The sequence below is a fragment of the Falco rusticolus genome, chromosome 1 (genome assembly GCF_015220075.1).
Source record: "Falco rusticolus isolate bFalRus1 chromosome 1, bFalRus1.pri, whole genome shotgun sequence".
Lineage (NCBI taxonomy): Eukaryota > Metazoa > Chordata > Aves > Falconiformes > Falconidae > Falco > Falco rusticolus.
The window spans coordinates 89,667,356-89,685,469 of NC_051187.1; the positions used below are offsets into that span (position 1 = coordinate 89,667,356).

General features: G+C 40.3%; 1 protein-coding gene across 1 annotated transcript in view; it reads right to left on the bottom strand.

Moving 5' to 3' along the window:
• Positions 1-14,930, bottom strand: part of SH3RF1 (SH3 domain containing ring finger 1) — a 91,262-nt gene extending 76,332 nt beyond the window's left edge. Inside the window, 7 exon segments of the mRNA XM_037389553.1 lie at positions 12,763-12,825; positions 12,828-12,862; positions 12,865-12,913; positions 12,915-12,982; positions 12,985-13,038; positions 13,041-13,253; positions 14,767-14,930. Of these exon segments, the coding sequence (XP_037245450.1) occupies positions 12,763-12,825; positions 12,828-12,862; positions 12,865-12,913; positions 12,915-12,982; positions 12,985-13,038; positions 13,041-13,149 (378 nt within the window). The 5' untranslated portion in view covers positions 13,150-13,253; positions 14,767-14,930.
• Positions 14,931-18,114: the final 3,184 nt, after the last annotated feature.

An 18,114-nucleotide genomic window follows, 5' to 3' on the forward strand; every position in this document is an offset into this window, starting at 1 on the left:
TCCCCTTGTAAGCAGATGAAAAACTTCATCATACACACTGATTTCTTCTGAGGACTGTGCCCCTGAATATCACAAATTCACACCCTTCTGTTACAGCAAGTGCAGTATTGGCTCTACAATAATTCTATTTCTTCTTTTTTAACTATTTCTTATTTAAACTCCTTATTTGTGAATAGAGCAGTACACTCCAGACAAATATACACCCACACAGACCACCACAGCCTACAAAAAACAACAAACTTGGCATAAACTTCATCAACCTATCCCATTAATTCTTGTAACTTGTATCACCATCAAAAAGTAAGGAATCGTATGGTATAACTTAACTGCATGTGTATTTCAGACATTTCAAAAACTCTAAAAGGATTAAGGATGCCATATTACATAAAGTTTTACTCAGAATATTTTAAAATTACATCTCAGTTTACATGTAAAATTCTGTGATTGCTGCAGAAAAAAAAAGGGCACAAACACTTCCTGACAGCTGTGCTGTTTTAACTCATGCCTCCTTTTTTCTTGGATTCTTTTGGTGCAAACTCAGAAAATTTGAAACAAGAGTATTACACTAAAAAAGTCTCCCTCTTAATCGCTAGGTATGCAATTATATTTAACTGCATCAGACAAAGTATTTAATATTTTTTTTTAAAGAAATAAAACCATACAAACTTTGTACGGAGTGTGTAGAATAAACAGTTCCTCTTCTATGCCCTTTAAAATAAATTTTGACCCCTTTTATGCTGTTCCTTTTAAAGGTAGGAAGCTGGTAAAACAACAACCAGGGAAGCATACATGACATCAGCTCGCTACAAAATTCTGAATTGAATCTATGAAAAAGTATAATTTCTTGAGTAAAGAGCATATATCCACACAGGTTTCATTGACCCTTATGTTTCTTTTTGGGTTTGGAGGTTTTTAACATGAAAAGATAAATATTTCTTGAAATTGTAAAGTGTTTTGGGAATGTTTCCAGAAACAGCCCACTAGCTATTCTATTACTCCACCAAAAAACCAATTCCACTTATTAGTGAGAAATAAACACAAATCCCCTTACTGAACAAAAATCATGTATTTTGAAAACATAAGTCTAGATAGTTCTTCTTTTAACCATATTACAGAAAGGTGAGCTGCTCCAAAGGACTGAAAACATACTGAAAATGTTCCACTACTTTGCTTGGAGAACCTGCCCCACAAAATTAATTCTTACCTGTCATGACTAGGTTCAAAAGAATAGCACCTGATTGTACCCATGCTCTGCAATGTCAGTAGGGTGTTTACATCCTTATTTTCAGCTATTACTAACTGAAGGACTACAGAAAAGACTGAGGAAACTTGGAAGCAAGGTGAACAAAACGCTTTTTTTTTCTTCTTCCTTCTCTGAAAATCTTTTCCAAAATTCTTTTTCAGTTCATTAAATGGAAGATTTAAATTTGTAGCTTTATTGGTTCAATAAGAACTATAAGAATAGTTTACTAGTAATAAAATTGACATGCTTAGAATTCTGTGAAGAATCTCAAAATGCTTGAGAGATATGCCAGAAATAATCCTACAGTCCTGAATAGGAAGTTCTTCAACCATTTTGCAAGTGAATATTCTAAATGTCTCACTATTTAAAAATAAACAACAAAAAATCAAAACCACAGTATTTCAACATTAAAATACACACATACTGGAGGGAAACAGATGCCTTGTGAGTCAACACACTTAATACTTGATCTCATCTCTTATCTAGCCAACTCCTCTATATCAACTTTTCTATTTTGATACTTTCCAAAACCATCTGCAAACATCAAACATACCTCTTCAACTTCTTCCTCCAGCACCACCACCTGACCAGGTCTGTAACTCAATTCCAGTGAGCAGAAAGTCATGTGTTCCGATTTCCTCCTCTGTCATTTTTTTAATCCAATCTGTCTATTGTAACGTTCCACATCTACTACCACAGGTTTTTTTCTTTCAATATAATTCACTATCGCCCCCACTCCCTTATTACTTGACCTTTCAGATCTTTATCACCCATCAGTACTGAAGCTTCTCTGCTTTTCATTCACCTCTTCCCAGAGGCCTTCTCCCATCCTTTCACTGACATGAGTGATTGCTTCCATGCTTCATACTCGTGTGTTCAGCTCTTTTGCCAGCCTCTCCAAACACAAAGTCACCCTTGGTATCTCCTGGGCCTAGCTTGCACCTCACATCCACTTCTGCTCCTACTCTGGTGCTGTGTGAATATATCTGGCAGGGATCCTCATGTTCAGTTGAATTCTTCCACTATAAACTGTGGGGTTTTCTCCTCCTTCCTCCAGCTGCACTATCTCAGGAGCTCTGCTCAGGAGACAGACACAGCTTAAGTTCAATAGGGCTAGAACTAAAACCGAACAGAAGTAATATGCACACTGCAGTGCTGGCCAATACCACATTATCTGCATTAATGTTTTTTAAATTGATTACCTGAAAGATTTTCAAAGATAGCTTGTGAAACAACCACAAAGAAGTTTTTAATCTGCATATGCATAATGCCAAGGAAACAAACCTGTTATTTTTATTTACCTCTTTCTATATTTACAATTTAACCTAATTTTATTGAACTGTAAACCAGAAATTAATGCATTATTAAAAAATCCTTTATCCCCCCTTCATCATCAAAACAAAGTGACAGTCCTTTCAACTTTTCCCTCAAGTTACAGGTACTGTGGTAATGTGTCTTATACTCAGTGGAAGTTAAATCGGCATTTCTCAACCTTTCAGAACTCAGTGTACATATCAATGCTTATTTCTGGAAGACCTGTATGTCTTCTGAAAGATTATCTATTCATCTACTTATTGATTATCCCTGCCCTGCTTAGATCAAAGATCTAAGAGGATTACAGAACCTAGTGGCAAGGCTGAAGGCTTGTTAACTTAATAAGGCTGTGGATTTAAAAATGCGTTAAATTAAACAGATTTTTAAAATGGCTTAACTTGGCTAGTATGGATAAAATTTTTTAAGAATCTCCTCTCAGATCTTTATCTAGCTCATGAAAGAGATGACCACATGAGATAGCAGGGCACTGGCATACACAAAGAAGTCAAGGTCTATGAGACTATTTTCTTTTAGCAAGCTCTCAGCTTCAGAATAAAACCTTCATCTTCACTCAGAGGCACATTACCACAGTAGACTGAATTCATCTTTACTGGATTTGCTTAAAATAAGTGTCTAAAACAGCTATGCCCTATATATGCCAACTCAGATCGTCATCTGATTATCTTTGAATACTTTTCATCTTAACACTTTTTAATCAGTTAGAATCACTCATTCTTCCAAATTTTTTTTTTACATACAGGCTACAACATAAAGAACTAAGGTAGCATGCTAATAAAGAATAATTGAAGAGTCTTGTTTCAAAATCTTCAGTATTGATTCTCTTACTCCTCTACGCAAATAAGACTACATTCCTTTTCTTGAGTTCAGCAGCTTGATAGTCTGGTAGGAGTGAGTACTTTTGCCTTTAACCAGAACTTTTCAAAAGCTTGTCTTGTAAAATTGTCATTCACACAAGATAAAACAGTTCTTCAGTCCATTAAAAAGCTTTTAATGTACATGTATAATTTTGAAAGTAGGTGCTGAGACGAGGAAGTCAAGGGAGGCAATATGCACATCTTTCCTTCAGAAAAAGGAGAGCAGAGTTACCTCACCTTACTGGAACACTAATGCCATGAAAACAAAATCAGTTTTACTAACAAAAGAACACACTAAAGACTGAGGAGTGCTTCAGGTGTTATGCCGTCCAACAAGGACACTCTTGATGCCTGGCTTCTGTGCAACATTGGCAGCACTCTGCTTCAGAGAGGAGGAGAATGATACCTGTATTAATTTTTAAGCAACATTGAAAATGCTTTTTGATCAAAGCTAAGCATTATGATTAATAGCATACTTCCCAGCTAGAAACTGTAAAAATCATACTTTGCACATTTACATAAAATAAAACCAGACAATCTATATTCGACTCTGAAGAACCATGCCAACTTGGAAAACAGAAAGAACAGTTATGCACCAGATCAGAACTTTTAGTTCAATTAAAACCCCATAAATTCATATCATATTTTTAAAATTGTATATGGAAGGCTGAGCATATCAGCATAGTTTCAAACAGAATTTGCGTGAGATAGGGCACATCCATGCACACAAGAGAATCTTGCTCTTGTTTTTAGTAGACTAGACATTCTTGCAGGTTCTCTTTTATAATTGAGAGTTTAAGTGCTTATCCTATAGGTAGTGGTGGTAAGGAATTAATTAATCAAGGGGCAAATCAGATAGGAATAAAGACCTAGACAAAAAATTAAATTACTTGAAATTCTGAAGTGTTCATACTCTTATGCTACAGAAACTTAACTCTGAGTAACAAACCACATGCTTGATGCCACAAGTGTCAAACGAGTATCACAGTTGTAAGATCCTGAGGGTACAGGAATAAATTATTTTCATAGTGGATTGCTCATATACACCATAGTTAATTTTCATGTACCTAGCACAGTCAGATTCTGAGACACTTTGTCACGAGTCTGTAAATGAAACAGGAAGAGTCGAGTTTGACTTTGGTGTTTCATTTTCCCCTCAACTGCAGAATCCAAACCTGTATGTCTCCAGGAAACATCAAATGGCATTTTAAAGACATGCATATAAGCATCTCATGTTAAAGAATTCAAAATAGCGGATTCTGTTTCTCTCTTTGGGGTGACTGTCCTTATCTCCAGAGCATCTTCCTGAGTCCCGATGATTTCCTGATGCTTAAGAGCATGCAGAAGAGAAAATACTTGTTTGCTTCTGTGCTGACCGTGACCAGCTAGAGACTTCATGCCCAAACTGCATGGCAGTCCCTCCAATATCTATGGGATGAGAATAAATGAAAGCAGTTATTCAGACACACTCAGTGCAGTGAGGCTCTAGGACTTGCCCCACTGTTTAGTGTGACGATCAGACAGAGGGCATTGGAGGCATCTGCCCCTCTATACCCAGGAAAGAGAAGGGCAGACAAGAGCCCTTGGATGTGCAATTCTCCCACCCCAGAGCTACTCACTTCCTAAAATTAATCCAGCTCACCTCAAAGCCGCCATTTTCTGTCCAAAAAAATCCCTTGCTCTCCAAGAAGATTTGCAGTTGGTGACATGAAAAGAAAAAGCAAAGAAACTGATCTAGTGCAACTGACCCAAGAATTCACTGCTGATTTTCCAAGATGAGCTTTTCTGTCTACTAACTAGAAGAGGCACCTGACAGGAATTGAGACATAACAGATGCACGCTTTTCCTTCCTACATGCAGTAACAAGGTGTACATATGAACAAGGCTGACCTGATATTTCAGCTTTAATTACTGAGGCACAATCTTGCCCACATTAGGATGTGGATATAGGCAATGATTTGAAGGAGAAGAAAAAAAACTTCCAAACCAAAGAAGTCTAAGCAATACAGTAATATTAACCTACACTTTGTGGTATTCGTTCATTTAGCAGATCTAGTCATAAATACCACAAGAGTGTCTGTAGTCCAGATACTTCAACAGAACATTTTCTTCCTTACTGCTTATTTTATGCTCCCTATGTTTGACACAGTCAAGGATAAATTGGACGCAAGAGGGAAGAAAAATATATGTTTTCTTTTTCTTGGAAGTAGTACACTAAGATCAAAGGCGAAAGAACATTTGAATAAAGGCTAATGATGGAGCCAAAGAAAAGACCAAGGAAGGTGTTAAGCACATCATGAGGCGAAGGCCAAATGCACTGCCAGGGAAGTCCACCAAAAGACAGACAAACATTTTGAACATAACAAGTTTCCAGTTTTATTATCACAGCTGCAGTTTCACGCTCGCTGTTTTCTGCAGTTCCTATCCATGCACTAAACACAGGGGTAAGAAGAGGAAATATCATGTGAAAAAACATTACACTCACATAAAGGAGAGGGGAAGAGAAGGATTTCTAGCAGACCCCATCCCAGTCAGCCCCTTCAGCTCTTCCTACCCTACACGGTGTCTACTGAGCCACCGAACAAGGGGTACCCACTGCAGAAAGCCAGACACTATGCATACAGAAACACAGCAATAGCACTACTGACTCACTTTAACAACCAGACCCTGGACCCCCTATGTAAAACAATTTTATTGGTATTTTATTTTTGTGGTACTCTAAGAAAAATTAAAATATTTTTATTGTCTTAAAAAAACCCTGCTCCCCTTCACAAGCCCATTAAAAGCAAGGGCTTTAGACTTCCCTTTTGTACACAAGTTTAAACTTTCTGAATGATCAAAGCTTTTTGAGTAAAGCAATAACCTATAACTTACCAGCCAAATTAAAATGGAGGGAGGGAAAATAAAAAAGAAAGACACCATTTTATTTCAGGTAGGTGGTTTTAAATGAATTGCAGAAATGGAGGAATATTAGTTCCCTTCATTTTCCAATTTAAACACAGCCCCCTCTTCCACCTGAAAACAAAGCAGTCATACAACAGTATCTTCCACTAATACACCAGGAAAAAAAAAAAAAAGGGTATTGGAAACAAAATAAAAGGGGATTAAAGTATCACATTTATATACTATGGATTTGGTTTTTAGTTTATAAATCAACTTACTTCAAAACCTAATTATTTTCTAAATAAAAGGATTACACTAGTTTTGCAGCTATTTTATCAAGCAGATTAGTGTTAGCTCGCAGATTAAAGATTGCTATCAATGTTCAAAGCATGGAACTAAATATTTCTGTACTACCAACACCATTCACATTAGATACTCTCTTTTTATTCTTTTCAAAACACACTCAAATCTATAAACTAGTGTGCCCATCAGATGCAGATTTCTCTGGCTGGAGAACAGAACACCAGCTTCCACAGATTTTTTTAAGCATCTGGCTTTTCCTCACTGAAGGATTTATGGGATTCCCTATTAAACATCCAAAACCTAAAGCCTTTTAACAACGTAACACTAGGCACTGGACCATCTTTGGTACAGGAAATGGGACTATGAACAGTACTGTGGAAGTCAACAATTTAAAGAATTAACAGCAGTATCTACTGACCTCAGCTGAGACTGTGGACCCATTGTAAAACACCCTACAGATATACCCAGAATAAGGAAGTCCATCTCTGCCCTAGAAAGTATAGAGATTAAATAGCGAGTCAAACAAACGAAGTACTATCAGTCGTATCTGCAGATGGGAAAGAGGCACAAAGAGCTTTGAATGACTCTGTGCAAGGTTATAAAGGATGTCTGTGGCAGAGCCAGGAAAGAGCCCGGAAGCTCTCAATCCTAGCCCAACGCCTTTGGATACTGAGACAATTCTTCCTTTTGCTTATCCTCCTTGTCTTTACTTAATTACTCATCTTGGAGAGGAAACACATTAATACCATGAGAGACAGTCTATTTTCCTTTTATATTTATAACCTCCATTGAAGTTTGTCTAGCTTAATATAGGATACGGAAGTGTTCCAAGGAAAGTAATTAATATTGTACAAGTAATTGTAAATGTCAAAGCAGAATCTAGTATTTCAGCAAGTGTGAGAAAAAAAACATGCATATATAATTTAGAGAGAGACTTCCCAAAATTTTTTCAAATGATCACTCTAAAATATGAACAGGCACCTATCTCCACATTCTCAAATTAAGATATTTCACATGTTAAAGTTGCACCTTGACAATCCTTACTTTTAGAGGATGGAATATACACAGTAATGCGTAATTAAAACTACACAGACAACAATAAGATACACTTCCGTTTCTTTTCTTAAATAAGGGGGGAAAGCAGATTTTGTACAAATTTTTACAAACACTATCCTCAAAAACAGGTATCATCAAGTGATAATTTGCCAGCCTACCATCACAACCACCAATCAAACTAACTGCATTAGCCACTGTTTCTTACATATATCTTTATCCCAAAAGCGGCATACTTTACCGTCTGATCTATTATCACTATGTGAGCCACTTCTAAGAGTACCCGACCAGCAGATGTTTACTGAAATGACATTTCTGTGTACTGTTTTATTCTGCTAACTCTTATTCAGAGATGATTTAAACATCTTCTCCAAACTACACCTGCTGCTATGCTTGGCAATCCCCATATTGACTTTCAATCCTTTAATAAAAGTTACTGATCTATGAAGACACATTTTCAGTCCCATTGTTGTTTTCCAATCATTGTAAATTTTCTAATCTAAGAAGTTTCCTTTGACAACCAAGTTCTGCCACGATGTCAATAGGCCAGCAAGTGTCATGGCTACAACAGCAGTTGTTGTTTCAGTTCTTACTAGTTTTTTGAATCCTGGTAAACAGTCAAACTGTGCGAGCTGCCACCCTGAGCTCTCTTCTCCAGGGTGGTTTGGATAAAAGAAGACTGACTGCTAACATCATGCACCAAGTCCAACAGACAGGGAAGCCTGACCTGCTTAAGTCCTCACGGACTGGAAGGTGGCCTTGTCCCTACTGCCCCACATTCAGCCACCATGGTTGGGGGAAGAGAATCTAGCTCCATTTATTTTCCTTTGTGACATTAAAGCTTCTTCAGCAGTTGCCAGGCAAGCCTACTGGATCACAAATGACTGCTGCTGTGGCAGTATGTATGTGCAAACTTAGAATTTTACTGTTGCTTTCCCATGTTACACAAGCATGAGAATGGATGTGTGGGTTTACACTACAGTGCAACACAGCTGAGCATTAACAGAAACTCATGGGGACAACCCCCTGTTTTTGAGTTTTTTTATCTCCTCCTCAGTTTAAAAGTATTTATCACAAACACCTCAGATGGTAGGGGTTCACAATAGAAAAGACAAGGTTTTAACAATACACAGAGCAAGAATTTATTGATGCAGTTAGAAAGTCCCCTTAACACCTAGATGAGCATCTTCTAATAGCCTGTAATGTTCGTTTACCCTCTCATTTCAAGAAGACTTCACTACAAGTGGTATCACCAGAAGTCTCTATCAGCTTTTCAGAATAAAAACAAGAAAAAAAGGGACAAGCTTTACAACTTTCCCATTGTCTACACTGTAACATTTCTCAATAAGATTTCACACTGACATACAGTATAATATACTCAAATTACACCATCGATACTTATTCAGCACAAGCATCAACTGTATTAGGCACAGCCAACTTTTGAGCTGTTTATGCCTTTCTTTTGAAAAGGGAGATCATTTGAATCATTCACCTATCTCTTCCTGTCTACACCTGGTCCAGAAAACAGCTGAAAACATTATCAAAATATATTTTCAACAGTGATGAGATTTCAGACCATCTAAACAACTCTGCTGTAGGTACTGCTGAGAGAACAGTGCTAATTTCAGAGACTTGGACTATAAAGAAACTAGCAGGAGAACTGGTATGTCTTCGGCACACACCAATTTGAGAGAAAAGTTAAGTATGTATCATCTTAAATCTCTCTTCCAGTAGAGAAATTAGAACAGCTCTCCAACATCTATCAACTTCTGCACATAGCTGTATTTAAGACTCCTGCAATAAGCATACCCTTGTGAAAGTACCATAAGGATCTTAAGATAATACCCATTTGACATACTTCGTGAAAATGACAAGATGAATAACATGAGCACAAATTTTTAAGTACCCTAAAATTTTCATATGCTCATTTGAAGAAAACAAGACTCATGATTATGCAGTCCCTCAACAGCCCTCAATAACTTGCTCCTGAGCAGATTTGACAGCAGGCTGCTGTTCTTAAAGCTATTCCAAGCTGTCAACCTAGCTGAAGGTTTTCACTTTAAGAAAATGCATATATATATATAAATTTTTTTTAGATATATATAAAAATTTAAAAAAGAGAGAAAAGCATTAAATTCACATTCATACCAGAGGGGAAGCTGCAGCATGAGCCTAACTTATCTGTTCTCCCAGGCAAGCTGGCTACTCAGAAGAGCTGGGCAGTCAGCAAACAGTTTTCCATCAAGTACAACAAGTATGCCGCCTTTGTCCAAACGGCACCCAGGGAAAGGTGCAGAAGGCTTTATGCACCAAAATAGCTGGGAATAGAAAGAGGTTAAGAACTGGCAGGGAGAAACTACAGTTGTTACCGTGGTGAAAGATTACTGAGGTTACAGAAAGAAACAGTGTTATTGCAGTGGGGGAGATACAAGGCACAGGATTTGTTAATCCCCACCACCCACTCAGTTTCATTAGTTTTAAGACTCAAGGAACCATTTGTTTGTTTATTGCCATGTGTCACCACATACATACGGAGGATGCAATGTACACAGTACTGTGCAGTAACAGGGCTGGCAGCTCCATAGTCATTGACACACTTCAGGAAATCATGCTGCAGTACATGCTGTATTAACCTTTTCTGAAAATTATGGCATCCTCTGAAAAGGCATTTATGAACTTAGTATTATTTCAGGGTATAACGAGAATGTTTATGACTTGACAGCCTTCATCCACGTTCACTTCATTTAATGTAACAGCAACTTTCATGTACTAGTTCCCTTTCAGCAAAATTAGTTTAGGAAATCTGACTCTGCCACTCATCTAGAAACAGATTTTCCTCTCTAATTCCCAGAAAGGAACTGTATTTGCAACCATCTATGTTATAGTTAGCAAAACAAATAGGGCATTCACTTCAACAGTGTCCATTAAATTGGCAATTTGCTTCCTGGAGTTTGTTTGTGTTTTTTTAAAAAACAAAACAAAACCCAAAACACAACCAAAAAACCCCAACAACAACCACTTTTCGTATAGAAAAAGGAAGAGTTCTTATCTCCCCCTTCTTATCCCGCAGAGTCAGCTTGTGTTTTTAGAAGTACTGCCTTCATAGTAAGGCTCTGGACCAAGTGGACAAAGGCTGAGGAGATCATCTTCCCCTGTCTCCCAAAGGAAAGAAGACACAAGAATGCCTGTGAAACCCCAGAAACAAAGATGTATTATAGCTTACAGTAAAATGCTGAAACCTATCACTAGTATACACTGAATATCAGTTAATTGCATGAGGAATGCACATGGTCACAATTTTAATGGCACATGGTACAGCACAGCTAATAAACTGAAGCAACGTTCCATATGTTATCACTTTCTATTCTGCACAACATCTGGAAATGCAAACGTTGCACAACAGGGTATTATAGAATATTTAGAGAATAGCCCGTATTCAAGTTATTTTTTCTAATAAGGCTTTGAGAAACTCTGAAGTGCAGTCATTCACTTATGCAGTACATTGCTGCATTGGAAGCCTTCTTGGAGGAGGAGCAGTCTATGAAAATACACAGTTACTTAAAAAAGTCAACATGAAAATGTATAATCAAGTTACATAGGTATTTTGCTTTAAGCTGAAGAGCTTTTGCAAATGCAAGGTATTATGGTAAACACCTTAAGGTTCTGGAGAAGACCAGGATGGTTTCGATATTTATGATGAAGTTTCTTTGCAGTATTTTTTAAGGTTTACCTTCTGAAAGAAAAAAAACCAACAACAAAAAACAAGAACACACAAACACATCTTCTCTCCTCCCTTACCAATCAATCCATATACAGAACAAAACCCATTAACAGGAAGTAGCATGATAATTATTATTTTTATATTCTAAAGTAAGGAACATAATGAGAGTGTCTACAAAGCAGAAAAAACAACACAATCCAGTGGAAAAAACCCTGTATTTTAAGTCCTTGTGCAAACTTAAGAGGTGTATCTAAGATGTTTTAGAGATATTCCAATCATGTAAGTACAACTGAGGACAAACATGTGTGAGGCTTCCTTCACTGGGTAAACTAAATCAATTCAGCCATACTTTAAAATAAAGATTAGTCCTGCCAAATACACATTAAAGTACTCTCCACAGGAAGAAAACTACCTAAACCATTCAGAAACTAGAAACTCCACTTCAAACACAGGAACTCTGAATACTCAAGCATCACGTAGCGGGCAGCAAAACCTTTTAGAGAAGCTGTTCTCTCTTGTCATTAGATGCAACAGAGCAAGGTCAGTCATCTCATAAAATATTTCCTGATACAGGCTCTAGAATGGATACTCATAAATGAGACTACTGAGCCTTGATTATAAGGTATTACTGAGCCTACAGGTTGCAAGGAACAGGAGTACAGACAGAAGGCAATGTCTTCCCATCACAGTACACAGATTTTTCCAAACCGCTTAGAAAAAATACTTTGAGGAAAAACTAATTAAAGAAGGGGTGAAGACTGAAAGTACAAATAACTTACCAGACCACAGTAGTCCAAAGGTTTCTTTTTAAAGGAAGAGAAGTAAAAGCATAGCTCCTTAGAAGCCAATGACAAAAGCTTCATCAACTTCAACAAGAACGTAAATTCCCTGCTCATGTTTAGAATTCATTGTATCTAACTCAAAGGGAATTTACTGATAGTCGGAATCATTACAGACAGTGCAAGAGCCAAAACAAAATCTCTAATCTTGCAGCTGACAAACCAAGAATAATTTAAAGTGTTCTTCACAAGATGTTTATCTTTCACAATCACTTAAGCTTGCCACATAAATTATCTTGTTCTATTTGACTTCCTTTTAATAAGACAGTTAAAAGTATTGAGATGCTCTTCTTCTCCCTACCTCAACAAATGAGAGTTTTAATAAGGCAGTAGTATTACTGATATTTGCATAACAGTAAACCAATACTGATAAGAATACCAATGTGCTTTGCTGGAAAGCTACAGCAATTCTCAAAAATACTTGTTTTGCCGTATTTACTGACTACCCCGAAGCAGAGGCCATCAATAGTATTGAAATGTTGCAGGAAAAGATACAATTACAAAAAAATACCACCATCTCATAGTACTTACCCTAACAGGAGGGCTCCGCGCTTGCACCCTTTGCTGCTGTCCAACTTGAGAGCTCTGCATGGTCTCTTTGATCCGCAGTTAGCTACAGTGTGATGGGGACCCTTAAAGCATTTGTGCTACCAGTTCCACCACCAGCACTGGGTTTTCGAGGCCCTCTGTTTGATGCCATCCAGTAGCCTGACAAGCAAAATATTACTGGGAAGTTCGTCAACACTGCAGTCACTAAAGTCCTGCACTCTGGGCATCGAAGCTCATTTCGAGAGCTCACAATGCCAGCAGACAGCGTTTACAAAACTGTGTGTTGCAAGGCAAGACTTTTGCAGAAGCATCAAGGCGTTCTAAGCAAACAGGACACTCCAACAGATCCAGCAAAACTGATTCATCCATTTTCTGTGTATTAGTTAACCAAAAAACAAATCTTCACAGAATTCCGCGGTGTTTTGAGCGCTTCAAAGATATCATGTTACATCCATTCCTTTTCTGACCATGCTCTGAAATTTTTGAGGGAAAAGGTATTAATAAGCGGGAAACAGAATCAGCAAGACAATTTTATATGAAGGGGTTCATACAAAGAGCAAAATATCTCTAGACTAATTCAGTAGATATTTTCAATAAATGAAAGAAAGATCAAAGTAGCAACAAATAATAACAGTAGTCTACCTTATGTATCTATTTAGTTAAATTCTGGTAACAAATGCTAACAACTAAGGTTTTTAAATTCAAGTTCCCATAAACTATTAGGTACTTCAGTGATTTTATTTTCTCAAATCATTCCAGAATGAAAAGCCATCTCCAGTAGAGCATTATAATAAAGCTTACTTTTAATAGTCTTTGCTTAATACACCTGTATCGCTGAAGATTGATTTGAAATTAGCTTTTTTCACAAGAAGACAGTGAAGGTAGCTACAGCTGGGTCCAAAACAACACAGCATACACCAACAGGGCATAGGCAAGGGGAACTACACTTATGTCAGGACTAAGCCAATAGCCAACTACTTTTCTATTATTTCTGTTGAAAGTAAGAGCAGCACGCTACACTTATCAGGCTTTAAAACAGCCTCTAGTTCACAGGGTTTCAAGCTCACCACAGGCACTGACAACAGGGTTCATTACAGTGCCGCCTGTAAGCAGCGCTTCAAAAACTACTGCGAAGTGATTTACAGCAGGAAGTGCTACTGCCATATCGTTAGGACAACACGAGTGCTGCGTATGCAGCCAGAGAGTCACAGGCAAGCCCTGGGCCAGATTCAGCGTATGCAGCGAGGGGCTGCAAAAGCGGGGGGAAAGGGGGGGGGGGGGGGGGGAGGGGGGAAAGGCGTAGCAGAATCCCACCACCAAAACGCCCCCTGAAAAATATAATTCTGCGGGAAGTCACACCAGGCTGCTTCACAGGGGGAAAAAATGGCTTGTTGGGCTCGGCAGCCCCCACCGCAAGGCAGCCCCAGCCAGGGCCGCCCCAGCGCTTCCCGCGGCGGCGCGGCAGGGGCCCGGCCGGCCGGGCCGCCCCGTCCCAGGCCGGGGGCTGGCGGGGCCAGGCTCGGGGCGAGGCCGAGCGGCTCCACCCAGCCCCCGCCGCCGGCCTGCGGAAGCGGCTCGCTCGGCTCCCCGGGCGCCGGACGCGTGTCGAGGCGCCCGTCCCCGCACCTACCTGCTCTCGGGCTCCGCGTCCATACCGGCTCCTTTATTCATTTATACCTCCCTGCTCCCCTTTTAAAAGCGACTCGCAGGCGGGCAGAGCGCGCGTCAGGCGGTACGCGCCCCTCCGCGGGCCCTCCAGGGAGAGGGGCGAGCGGGGAGGGCACCGCAGGAGGTGCACCCCGCGGCGGGGCTGGGGGCGGGCAGGCCCGGGGCACAGGGCTGTCACCCCGCCCCGCAGCGCTGAGGGGAAGGGGGAGGTCAGGCCTGCGGCCCCTCCGCCGCGCCGAGCCGCCCCTCAGGGGGCGCGGGAGGGTCCCCGCGGAGGCCGAGCACCGCCCCCCTCCCGGTGCCTCACCCGACTCTCACCGTGCGGCGCCGCAGCGGGCCGGAGGGGCTGTGCCGGCCCCGCTTTGTTCCCGTGAGGAGCCGCCGCCGGCCCCACCGGTGCCTCTCCCGCCGCAGCAGCGCCGAGGCTCCCGTCCCCTCCCCGCCGCGCCGCGCAGGGCTGACGCGAGGGGCGGCACCGCCCCGCCCGGCACCGCCCCGCCGAGGGGGCCGCGGGGAGGGCGGCCCCCGGCCCGGCCCGGGCCGCCTCCCCTCAGCGGCAGCGCCTCCCCCTCACGGGAGAGGGCGGGGCGCGGGGCCGGGCCGCGGCGGCCGCCCTCTCCTCCCCGCCGCCCGCTCAGCAGGTACCGTGGGTGGCGGGGTGGGGCTTCCCGGGCTGGGGGATCCGCCGCCGCGCCGGGGGGAGGCGCTCCCTGCCCGCTCTGAGGCGGGAGGGGCTCGGCCGGGCACCTGGGGCGGCTGCTGGCAGCGTGGGGGCGGCGGTGCAGAAAGCGAGCAGGTGTTCGCAGCCCCTCCCCCCTTCCCGCTCCCTGTGCTGAATCCGGCCCGGAGGCTGCCAGGCCCCACGGAAAGAGCAGCCGAGGCGCCCAGAGCCTGCGGCTCCTCAGGCGGAGCTGCTGTGGGGCTCGGACCCCCTCCCGGCCGGGCACCGGCCCCCGGCTGTAGGGCCCCCGCTCCCGGCGCGCAGGGGCCCGGGCGGGGGGCTGCGGGCGGGGGCCACAGGTGGTGCCTTGTCGCATCAGGTGCGGCCCGCGGGTGCGGCGGCGCGCGGAGGCCTTTGCGGGCTGCGCGGGGGTAAGGTCCGTGTGGCGTGGAGCCTGAAGGGGGGGCGGGCGCGCCTGTCCCAGGGCGACACAAAGTGCCTTGCCACCTGTTGCGCGGACAATCAGGTGAGGGCAGGTGCGGCCCCCAGCTGGCGTGTGTCTCCTGGGGCCCGCACGTGTCCGTGTGAAGCGCTTGCGTTGGAGATGTTTTGTGTGAAATGCTTTCCTGCAAGACTGGGGGGGTGAAGGATGTAAGCCCTATGACACAAATGATCGTAAAAGAAAACAGCAAAAAGGAATTTTTAAAAGCGCATTTTAAATCAGGCGAGGCACTGTGCCTATGAATGGTGAAAAAATCTAGAGAAACGTGTAAAATCCTAATTATCTTGTCAGCTGCAACTCAGAGAGGAAGCAGTCCGAAAGCTTCCTTCTTGCGTATAGTGTTGAGCTATTTGAGGTTGTTGTCTTTCTTACTGAATTTGTGTGCAATAACAAGGTTTTCTTTTTTTTTTTTTTTTCTTTTTCTTTTTTTTTTTCTTTTTTCTTTTCTTTTTTTTTTTTTCTTTTTTCTTTTTCTTTTTTCTTTTTTTTTTTCTTTTTCTTTTTTTCTTTTCTTTTTTTTTTCTTTTTTCTTTTTTTTCTTTTTTCTTTTTTCTTTTTTTCTTTTTTCTTTTTCTTTTTTTTTTTTCTTTTTTTCTTTTTTTCTTTTTTCTTTTTTTCTTTTTTTCTTTTTTTCTTTTTTCTTTTTTTATTTTTTCTTTTTTTCTTTTTTTTCTTTTTTTTCTTTTTTTCTTTTTTTCTTTTTTTCTTTTTTTCTTTTTTTCTTTTTTCTTTTTTTCTTTTTTTTCTTTTTTTTCTTTTTTTCTTTTTTTCTTTTCTTTTTTCTTTTTTTTTTTTCTTTTTTTCTTTTTTTCTTTTTTTCTTTTTTTCTTTTTTCTTTTTTCTTTTTTTCTTTTTTTCTTTTTTTCTTTTTTCTTTTTTTCTTTTTTCTTTTTTTCTTTTTTTTCTTTTTTTTCTTTTTTTCTTTTTTTCTTTTTTTCTTTTTTTTCTTTTTTTTCTTTTTTTCTTTTTTTCTTTTTTCTTTTTTTCTTTTTTTCTTTTTTTTCTTTTTTTCTTTTTTTTCTTTTTTTTTCTTTTTTTTCTTTTTTTTCTTTTTTTCTTTTTTCCTTTCTTTTTTCTTTTCTTTCTTTTTTTCTTTTCTTTTTTTTCTTTTTTCTTTTTTTTCTTTTTTTTCTTTTTTTTCTTTTTTTTCTTTTTTTTCTTTTTTTTCTTTTTTTTCTTTTTTTTTTTCCCCCCATGGGTTGTGTAGGTTTGTGTAAGTTGATAGTGAGACTGGCATTTCTCTTGCTTTCTGGATTTGTTAGCTTAGTTGTTTCCTATGGCAATGAAATTCTGTGATTATTAGGATTGAATGCATCTCTAATGTTTTTAGTAGTAGTAGTAATATTGAAAGTGCTAAATATCTACAGTTCATTAAGAAATGAGGCTTCCTCCCCCGTGAATTCTGGAGTTTAAGAAAACTGACGCAGATGGGGTTCTGGTTTGCATCTATGCTTTCCAGGGAGTATCGTAACGTAAATAGACGAGAAGGGTACAAACACCTGATACTGAAGAATATTCCCATGTCTCGTAGTATTCCTCTAACCTGCCATGTCAGCACTGCTGCTACAGAAGGAAGGATAACCAGTATGTTTAAAATAGGGGACTTGTTGAATCTAAACAAAAGTTCATCTCACAATTGGATTTCCCTTTTGGCTGTAACTTTTCCAAAGGATCTCATCAAGGTTGCACAGTAATAATTCGCCAGCCTTTCCATTATAGTTTTGTAAGCAATGTAATTATTGTTGTCTAAACTTAGTTTGCTGCCTAAGGAATGTAAAATACCTACCAAAATGGTAGAAGAATTTACGATACAGGTGGTGTACCAGGGAAGCAAGATGAAAGTTCAGGCAAGCAGGATAAAAAGATTAGCCCTTTATCAGGGCTGGTCTTTGATAATGTTTTCTGTAAAGTCTGTAAAATATGAAATGTATTGGGGCATACTAGCCAAAGCAGTAAACATTCTGAAGAGTATCAAATAAACATGTTACATCCCGAGCAGCAGCAGTAGTTAATTTTCAAACCATCTATGTAAAAAACTGTCGGTGTGCATGCTGATGTACGCCACTGCCCTCTTATGGATGTAGTGTTTGGCTTGGAGTGGCTGCGATAATCTGATGCCAGGACTGAAAGGAACAGAATTGCTATTACATTGAAGCATTTATTCATTCTCACTTCCAACCACAAGCAGGGAATTGTACACTTTGCACATTTTTACACAAGGAGATCTCCCTTCTTGAAACCGTCCTGTTCTTACGTGCCATTCATTAAGTAATGCAAAGAAAGGAGAGATTGCACGGGACAGAGAACTATTAAGGACACAGATTTGAAGGAAGAGGCCCTCCAGTTACTCAGATCTTGGAGTTCTACAATTAAAATGTCGAATAATATTTGTTCAAACATATTTTACACATTTTTGGTGTAAGTTGGAGTTCTGTAAGTTGGTTTTCAGAATTTCTGTAATTGTAGTTCTGAAGTTGGTTTTCAGGCAAAAACTTGTGGTTTT